Raw genomic sequence first — 10,089 nt, forward strand, 5'->3', positions numbered from 1 at the left:
TTTTTTTTTTTTTTTTTTCTGTGTGTCAAAGACTTTAATAATCATATTTTTTTAAAAAAAGTTTTATATCCATAAGATTAAAAGATGTCTGATATAAAATTTTATTTTGGAATCAAACTTGTCTTTAATATACTTTAAAATTCATCGAATAGAGCATAAAATTAAAAGTTGATTTTTAAAGTTCAAAAGAACATAAAAAAAATACAAAAAAAAAAAAACAACATTTATTCGAAGATTTATCAACTGTATATGAAGTGACTTTTGTGTTTTCGATAATTAGAGTCGTCCATTGTTGTGGATGGTGATAAAGATCATAAAGAGAGGAAATTAGGATAAGATATTGAAATTAGCCGGACATATTTAGCTGATAAATAATAATATTCCTTTTAGTGGGGACTATAGTAAAGAGATTTGTTGTTTAGTGAACGGATCGTGATATAACAATGTTGTTTAGTAATATTCTTATTAAAAATGAAGATGTGAACGATGAACATTATGAACATGGTCCACATTGATATAGATAGGTCAGGTTTATAAATAAATATGAATATCAATACATTTTGATAGTTGTAACCATAGTTATAAAAAAGAAAAAAAAAGAAAAAGTTTTCCTCAACCCACTATTCCAAGAAAACCTCTAATCCGTTTTGGCTCGTTACATATCACTGTGAACCTCGCAATTTTAAAACGCGTCTATTAGGGAGAGGTTTTTACACTCTTATAAGAAATGTTTCGCACCCCTGTTCAATTGAAGTGAGATCTCACATAAAATCTCATAAACTTCAAATATCAAACATCTATAAATCACTAACCTCTTTTACACAAACATTAAATCAATTCAAACTTTTAATAATTCGAGTCATATAATATAATTTATAATTTAAAAACTTTATTTTAAATATGATTATTGATTATGGGAATTCAAACCTCCCATGAATGGGTTGTGGGGTCCTTAAAATCATGACCGATCAAATGCACTACAATAATTGATTAAGAGAATCAAAACAAGCATTCATTCATTCATTGTGGTTATTTTTAGTAAATAAAAAAGAAGTAAAATTAAAATGACTGAATTTGAAAATTTGTGGGATCCTTCACGAGCGAACCACATTCCAAAACCCCCCCGTGACTGGCTGTCACATCCCCCAACCTCAAGTTTCATTTCAAGTCGGCAAGAATAAGTAAATCTCTTTCTAGTAGACGTGTTATAAAATTAGGAGGTTGACTGAGTTGTGTAACGAGTAAAAAAGAACAATATTTGCTAGTGGTAGACGTAGACGGTTATAAATTGTTTTAGAGTCAGACACTAGGCTCTGTGTCACCAAGGACACTCTCAAGAATGTGAATGGTGAGATCTCATGGTTGGTTGAAGAGGTGAATTGTAAGATTACAAATTAGTTGGAGAGGAGAACGAATCATTAACCGTGTGAAAACCTCTCCATTGTAGACGTGTTTTAAAGCCGTGAGGCGGATGACAATAAGTCACGGGCTAAAGTGATCATGTTTTTTTTTTTTGTTCTAGATCTCAATTTTTTTTATGTGTCTCGAGTAAATTAAGAGTATACAAATGAACTAAGACTAGATCGAAATTGATTACGAGGATATCACAATTCTTGAATTCATATTGAAACAACTTTTGATTGTGATACAATTGTTCATATATGCAAAAGAATCTTCCCCACAGACCAACCCCACTGTCCACTACCTCAATTTCCCACTCCTCACCATTTCTGTCACATTCCTCTGCTTAAAGAACACACACACACAAAACAGCTTCACGAGACCGTCCATGGCGGAAAAGGGTCATCTTTTATCCTCCATCTTCTTCCTCACATTACTCCATATCCTCCATTTCTCTTCTCCCAAGCTCCAGGTCTCAACACCGCCGCCATTGCCAATCCTCCCACTCCCTTCCTTCTCCCAATTGAAATGGCAACAGAGAGAAGTCATCATGTTCCTCCACTTTGGACCCAACACTTTCACCGACTCCGAATGGGGCACTGGCGCTGAGTCCCCCGCCCTCTTCAATCCCACTTCTCTCAACGCCGCCCAATGGGCCGCCACTGCCGCCGCCGCCGGAATTTCCCTCATGATTCTCACCGCCAAGCACCACGACGGCTTCTGCCTCTGGCCTTCCAAATACACCACCCACTCTGTCGTCCGCAGCCCTTGGAAGGACGGCAGAGGAGACGTCGTTAAGGAGTTTGTCACCGCCGCCGCTGCCCACGGCGTCGATGTGGGGCTGTATTTGTCGCCGTGGGATCGGCATGATCGGAGATATAGCCATGATTTGCTGTATAATGAGTACTACTTGGCCCAATTACAAGAGCTTCTCAAAAAGTGAGAAGATTAACCCAATTTAGCTCAGAATCATAAAAATTTGTGCTTTATCTAACCTCCTGATTTTGAATGTTATTTTAGGTATGGGAATGTGAGGGAGATTTGGTTTGATGGAGCCAAAGGTCAGAATGCTCCAAACATGTCATATTACTTCTCGAACTGGTTTGCAATGGTGAAGGAGTTGCAGAGCTCCATCAACATATTTTCCGATGCTGGGCCGGATGTCCGATGGGTTGGAAACGAGAAAGGGTTTGCAGGGACGCCGTGCTGGTCGACGATCAACCGAACTTTGCTTGCCATAGGAGCAGAAGGCATTTCCGAGTAAGTGTTTTTGTGAGATATCATGTTGGTTGGAGAAGGGAACAAACATTATTTACCACCGTGTTAAAATCTTTGGAGATGGGTTTTAAAACTTTAAGGGAAAACCCAAAAAAGCCTAAATAGCACAATATATGTGATTGAGCTATTATAAAGGGTATCACAGGGATACACCTGCTAGCGTGCCAGCGAGGACGCTGGCCCCTAAGAGAATAAATTGTGAGATCTCACATCAATGTGCCAGGATGTTGGCCCCTAAGAAGGTGGATTGTGAGATCTCATCGGGTGGTGTGCCAGAAAGGATGCTAATCCTTAATGGGTGTATCGAGATCCCACATCAACACCGAGAAATGTGTCAGTAAGGTCGCTAAGTTCCTACAGGGATGGATTGTGAGATCTCACATTAGTATCGGACTGTACGCCACTGAGAATGCTGACCCCTAAGAGGGAGGATTGTGAAATCTCACATCAGCACTGGTGGTGTGCCAGCGAAGATGCTAACCCTTAAGGGTGGATTGAGATCCCACATCAACACTGGGAGAAATGTGTCAGTGAGGTTGCTAAGCCCCTTTGCGGGTGGATTGTGAGATCCCACATTAGTACCGGACTGTGTGCCAGTGAGTATGCTGACCCCTAAGAGGGAGGATTGTGAGATCTCACATTAGTACCGGACTATGTGCCAATGAGTATGCTGACCCCTAAGAGGGAGGATTGTGAGATCTCACATCAGCACCGGGTGGTGTGCCAGCGAGGATGCTAGCCCTTAAGGGGTAGATTGAGATTCCACGTCAACACCGGAAAATGTGTCATTGAGGTCGCTGAGCCCCTACGGGGTGGATTGTGAGATCCCACATAAGCACCGGACTCTGTGCCAGTGAGGATGCTGACCCGTAGGAGGGAGGATGGTGAGATGCCACATCAATTGGAGAGGGGAATGAAACATTCAACCTCTCCGCAGCTAGCTCCTAAGGGAGTGGATTGTGAGATCCCACTCAACATTGGGTCAATCCCACATCAGTGTTGGGCGGTGTGCTGACGCTCGGCCCCTATAATGGTGGATTGTGAGATCACAGATAAGTTGGAAAATGGTGGGTTGTGAGATCCCACATCAATTAAAGACGGGAAAAAAACATTTAACCTCCCCCTAGCAGACACGTTTTAAATCTTTGAGGAAAAGCTCCAAAGGAAAAATAGAAAGATTCACGGTTTGAAATTTTGAATTGCAGGTACCTAAACAAAGGTGACCCAAAAGGGACACATTGGGTACCTCCAGAATGTGATGTATCCATAAGAGAGGGATGGTTTTGGCACAAATCAGAGTCCCCAAAAAGCTTAAATGAACTCCTAAAAATATACTATAACTCAGTGGGAAGAAACTGTGTTCTTCTCGTCAATGTGCCTCCCAATTCCACAGGTCTAATAGCCCAAGAAGACGCCGAGACCCTCAAGCAATTCAAGGCAGCCATTGACACAATTTTCACCATTAACTTGGCTCACAATTGCTCAGTCAAAGCCAGTAGCCAAAGGGGAGGCAAAGAGGGAGGGTTTGGGCCTGAAAATGTGTTGGACAGTGACCACTTATGGACTTATTGGGCACCCATGGAAGCTGATGCTGATGCTGCCCGTGAGCATTGGATTGAGATCAGAAGTCAGCAGAATCAAGCGCTGAGATTCAATGTGATAAGGATCCAAGAAGCCATAGGACTTGGTCAGAGGATCAGACGGCATGAGATTTATTTGGATGGAAAGAAGATTGTGGATGAGAGCAGCGTTGGGTATAAGCGGCTGCATAGGATTAAAACTGGAGTGGTTTCTGGTTATGTTGTCAGGGTTAGGATCACTGAGTTTAGGGCTGTCCCTTTGATCTCTTCTTTGGGTCTCCATTTGGACCCTTTTTGGCACCCAACTGGCTGTGACTTAAGAGAATGACCTACAAGTTAAGGGATGGTGGCCTTCTTGCTCAGTGATTAAGATTACTTAAACAAATAAAAATTAATACTTTTAGAATGTGTTTAACATATTTTTTAATTTTAATAAATAGAAAAAAAGGTTAAAAATTAATTTGAAAGTAACTTGTAGATAATGTTTTGATAAAAGTAATTTTTGTAATAGCATTCTTTTTTTCCACTAGTTAATACGTGAATTTGATAAGAGATTTCTACTCGGGACTCGTTTTGAATAGAGTAGGGAAGGGACTGTGTCTTGGGTCTCGCTCCAATTTTCGTGACCCAACCCCACAAATGATATGCTCTCAAACTTTGATTTTGGTTTCCCCAATAGACCTCATACCAACTGAGACAGTATTCTCTTACATCATACACCATAGAACCTCCTCTTAATTGAGGCTCAATTCCTTCTATTGACAACATGACTAAGTTAACAACAATGTTAGCATGTTAGGAACCACGACTCTCCACAATGGTATAATATTGTCCACTTTGAGCATAAGTACTCATGACTTTGTTTTTTGTTTTCCAAGAAGGTTTTCTACTAATGGAAATAGTATTCTTTACGGGTTTACCCAGTATCTTCTCCTTAATTATCCAATGTGGGGCTTTTCTCTCAAGAATCCTCAGCAAACCCGTTTAAAAGAGAATTTATAGAAAGCAAGTTTTGTATTGAGAAGTAGGAAAAGTGAAGAGCTGAAGATTTAATGTTATGGAAGAAGATAGAGCATAGGATTAAAAAATGGTCCAAACCCTAGAAATGAAGAACACCAAAATGTGAGCCTGTGAGGCATTTATTAATAACCCCTCTTTTTGAAATGGGTCAGCTTTAAACAAAACGCAGACATTATACATAAAGTAAATTTAAAAATTTGATCTTTGGTGGAATTAGGGTTTTGTTGTTTGGTTGGCGATGGAAGATGATGGGTCGCTGTCGTGTGAAGCTTTTGTGTATGTATGAATGAATGAATGAATGAATGTATATGGGATCGGCTGCCACGCTTTGCAGTGTCATTGTTAAATGCAATGTCTCCTTCTTTTTGTCTAGAGATGCCAATATAGAGTAACTTCATTTCAACTAAAACCAACACCATTTTTGGTTGGCGTGTTGTTTGTTGTTGTGTTGGGTGTCCTAGATTTGTGGATGAGGCGGCCGTAGTTTATAGATTAAACAGAATGATACCCTGTGAGTGGTGGTCCATCCATGGTACCATCAAACCATTTGGCTTTCGCCCCATTTTGGTTTCTGCATTGTCTTCCGTTTTCATCACTGCTTACATTACTCCAAAAATGAAGAACCCCCAGTTACCATATGTCAGTGGTTTGTTATTGCTTTTATTCATCTCTCTGCTCTCATTAATTACGTTCACAACTTTGTGGCTATCTTTCCTTCTTTCTTTCCTTTGTGTGCTATTTAATTCTCTTCATCTTTCTTTATTCTTTATTTCAAAAACAAGAACAAGAATAGGGTTAGTGAATTATTCGAATGACAATGATTTTGATGATATAACAGTTGAAAAACGATAAGATCTCACATCAGTTGGACAGGAGAACGGATATGAAAACCTTTCCCTAGTAGACACGTTTTAAAATCTTGAGGCTGACGACAATACATATCTACTAGTAGTAGATTTGAGATGTTACAAATAGTATCAGAGTCGGACACTGAGTAGTGTGCCAGCGAGAACGATGGCTCCCAAGGGAGTCGATGAATTGTGAAATCCCACATGGGTCGGAGTGGTGAATGGAACATTCTTTCATGTGGAAAACGAGGAAAACTCTCTCTAGTAGATACGTTTTAAAACTATGAGGCTGATGACGATACCTAACAGACTCAAGCAGACAATTATCTCACACAGCTAAACTAAAAAACAGTTGTTGCCGTAGAACAATTACAAAACATAAAATTTAATTTCTTTTTCAAATTTAAATTTAAGTTTTTAATTTGATTCCTCTGTATTTTCTTTATTCCATTCAATTAATAATGGTCCGTACCATACTTTAAAAGGACTGTACAAAAGCCAGTTTCAATTATTGCTTAAAAATAATATTCTAAACGTTTTAATTCTTTTTTTCATTTGAGTTGGGATAAATTTTTGAAAAACTGAAAATTGGAGTTAATTTGCAAGTTGACATTTTTTAGGTCAACAAGACCAACCAGAAAATAGGTTACAATCCAACTTAAAAATAGAAGTTGACTGGAGTTTGTTTGTGGACTCTTCTATTCTTGGTGTTTGAGTCACCAACCCAACCCAAAATTTCGAGCAAGTCTAAAAGATTTCTCCAACTCAATCCATATACATCGTATGTATATCCAAACTTTTTGGTGGCTTTTGTTGCGGGTTTCTTCACTGTCTTTCAAAATAAGAGTTGGCAAAAGCAATGATTTTGCCCTCAAAGCTGACAGAGATATGGTGTTTGGGACAATCATAATTTATCTCTTCCTTTTTGCNTCGTATGTATATCCAAACTTTTTGGTGGCTTTTGTTGCGGGTTTCTTCACTGTCTTTCAAAATAAGAGTTGGCAAAAGCAATGATTTTGCCCTCAAAGCTGACAGAGATATGGTGTTTGGGACAATCATAATTTATCTCTTCCTTTTTGCTACAAAAGTTTTGTCCAAGTATCAATCACAAAATGGGCTGTTGATTTTGCCCTCCGTGTCCTGGTACGTGCGAGTTGTCGAATTCTCTAAACCCAAAAAATAATATGTTATTTAAGTCGTTAGGTTGACTTTTGCTTATAGTGCTCCCGTTGTCTAAAATCTTCTTCTTAAAATCGGGCTAAAGGCTTGAGCATATGTTATCTACACGTAGGTGATGCGAATATAAATTGGCTTGACTCACTCAGTATTNTGGGCTAAAGGCTTGAGCATATGTTATCTACGCGTAGGTGATGCGAATATAAATTGGCTTGACTCACTCAGTATTGAGAGTGAGTGTCCTACAATCATAAAAGTTTACTGTCGAGAAAAGTACAATTGTGACAAGCGGTAATGTGGAGGTGAATATATTCTTTTTTTTTTTTTTCTTTTTTTCAGATCATGAGAAATTAATGAAAACGACATCCAATATTATTCTTTTTTTTTTTTTAATAATTATGAATGAAAAGTACAATTTCTTAGAGAAACAGAACAAATTTAAACGCCAAGATTGAATGTTCTTGCCGCAAAGTTAAATGAAGAATCAAATTCGATTATGTAAAGATGTATAGATTAGATCGAACATTATACTTGACATCATAACATGTTTAACATATGATTTTTATTTTTTCATGAATTCAATGTTTATATACTTTTAAAATTTTGTTTATTTGGTCGCTATATTTATAAATTTTTAATTTCGTATTTATAAATCCGTGATAAATTCAATTGTAAAAAAAAAATAATTGATTTATGAGATATAAATTTAAACTTTAATAGTCATTTATAAATTTTTAAAATTAAAAACTAAATTTGTATAAAAATAAGTAATTCTAACATTAATTTCCATTTGATTTCTATATTTATAGATTTTTTTTTATTATTTACTAAAAATTTAGTAAACAAGTCATTCAAAATTAACTTTAAATATGAGATCCCATAATCATAGTGTTATGTAAAACTCTGTCTAAGAGACGCGTTTTAAAATTACGGTTCTTTTAGTATACGAATTTTAAAATTTTGAGGTCAGACAATGCTAAAATATAAGAATCAAAATAATATGATACCTGAAGTATTTCTGTAAAGGAACTATTTTTTATGTGATTTCTAAACTTTGATAAGATAAGATCAGAAAGAAATGGAACGAGGAAGAAGATAAGAACCGAAAAAGAAGTAACTCTAATGGCACATATGAGCTAACTAATCAAAGAAATAAATTCCCACCATAATGAACATAAAGCTGAAGCACTAATCCCAACTACAAACATAATAATACCAAATCAATTCCCAACTTCAACTTCAAATTGCATTGAATAACCCCAAAATCATGGCATTTCATGCAAAATAAGCAAGAAGGGGCTCAATAGAAGAAAGAAAAGGAGTGAAAAAGTGCAGGGCATGTGGATGGGTTGATATCATTTGTTTTTGGGGTTCTCAGCAGTGTCTAGAAGGGTTGATATCATTTGAAACAAACACAAAAGCTTCAAAAGAATGAGAAATTCTCACAATGTTCTTACTAATTTGCATTCATTTCCTAATTTATTATACACAAAACAAAACCAAAAGCCTTCAAAACTTTTGCTTACTCGTAATTTGACGAAGAGGAAGCCAATTTGGGGTTTGAATTTGAAGAAAACAATAATAATTCGCATTCATCAGAAGTCAATGAAATTGGATCTTCCATCTCCATGTTTACACCAAACAGCCTCAGTCTTGATCTCTTCACTGGAGTATCTTGAACCACCGTCATTGAATTACCACCGCCGCCGTCGCCGCCACTCGGCTCCACCTCCACCTCCACCTCCACCTCCCTCTGATCCCCTAATCTTGGGGCTACCCTTCTTCCCTCTGTCCTCAAAAACATCATTCCAGATGTTTCAACACTCCGGTATGGATACGGACAACACTCTCTATTCGATGTGGGATCTTGCAGATGGGGGAGGTATCGAGGTGTTGTGGCGCTGAGTGGCTGCCACACGAATGGCCCCCAAGCAGTGGCGCTTGCTGGGACGAGGATGCTTGGTCGGATGCTGGCTGTGGTGGGAGAGTGGTGGTGAAAGGGAAGTTCATGGCGGTGNGGAGGTATCGAGGTGTTGTGGCGCTGAGTGGCTGCCACACGAATGGCCCCCAAGCAGTGGCGCTTGCTGGGACGACGATGCTTGGTCGGATGCTGACTGTGGTGGGAGAGTGGTGGTGAAAGGGAAGTTCATGGCGGTGGCCACGGCGGCAGTCAATGTAAAGACGATCTCTTCCAATTTCACCAACCCCACGTTGGAAGGAAACGGTATCACCGGCGTCGAGGCGCTTCTCTTTGACGAAGCGACTCCAGCCTTTGGTCATAACGTAGCTTTGGCTACTGTTCCAGTAGGAGTAACGGAACCGCCATGATTTGCCGTTGCGATCTTCGAAATTTAAGAGCAAACCCTTGTCGTTTGTTGATGAATCTAAGGGGAAAAATCTCTCAGCGTGTTGCTTTGGAATCACTAGCCGGTTCAATTTCCCCACATCACTCGGCGTCACCACTTTGTTGAACATGTGTTCCTTCTCAACTCCTCCATCGCCACCGTCGGACCCCACCGCCGTAGAACTAGCAGCTTCCTCCTCCGGCTCCGACGGCTCCAACATCGTCAAATCGAGCCTATTTCTGGGTTCTAAATGATGATTTTGGTGTCTATTGAGTCCAAAATTCATCCTTTAACAAAACCCAATTCGAAATTCTTGGTTTTGAAGTTCTAGAGAGTGATGGGTATGTTTAGGGTTCAAAGAAAAACCAAAAAACACCCACAAAGAGAGAGAGAGAGAGGAAGAAGATGGATGTGGATTAATGTAATTTGAGACTCCAAAGA

General features: G+C 38.9%; 2 protein-coding genes across 2 annotated transcripts; one reads left to right on the plus strand and one right to left on the minus strand.

Annotated features, from left to right (window-relative positions):
* The first annotated feature begins 1,675 nt into the window (after window positions 1-1,675).
* LOC111783929 (alpha-L-fucosidase 1-like) lies at window positions 1,676-4,674 on the plus strand. The gene is made up of 3 exons (XM_023664738.1): window positions 1,676-2,340; window positions 2,422-2,661; window positions 3,885-4,674. The coding sequence occupies exons 1-3, from the start codon at window positions 1,790-1,792 to the stop codon at window positions 4,585-4,587; spliced, it is 1,494 nt and encodes a 497-aa protein (XP_023520506.1). The 5' UTR covers window positions 1,676-1,789; the 3' UTR covers window positions 4,588-4,674.
* A 4,012-nt stretch (window positions 4,675-8,686) lies between these two features.
* Window positions 8,687-10,089, minus strand: LOC111783957 (B3 domain-containing protein Os03g0120900-like). The gene is made up of 2 exons (XM_023664779.1): window positions 9,461-10,089; window positions 8,687-9,320 (listed from the first exon to the last, which is right to left on the minus strand). Exons 1-2 carry the CDS (start codon window positions 9,932-9,934, stop codon window positions 8,826-8,828), a joined length of 969 nt encoding a protein of 322 aa, XP_023520547.1. The 5' UTR covers window positions 9,935-10,089; the 3' UTR covers window positions 8,687-8,825.

This window comes from Cucurbita pepo, unplaced genomic scaffold, assembly GCF_002806865.2.
Source record: "Cucurbita pepo subsp. pepo cultivar mu-cu-16 unplaced genomic scaffold, ASM280686v2 Cp4.1_scaffold000134, whole genome shotgun sequence".
Classification (NCBI taxonomy): domain Eukaryota; kingdom Viridiplantae; phylum Streptophyta; class Magnoliopsida; order Cucurbitales; family Cucurbitaceae; genus Cucurbita; species Cucurbita pepo.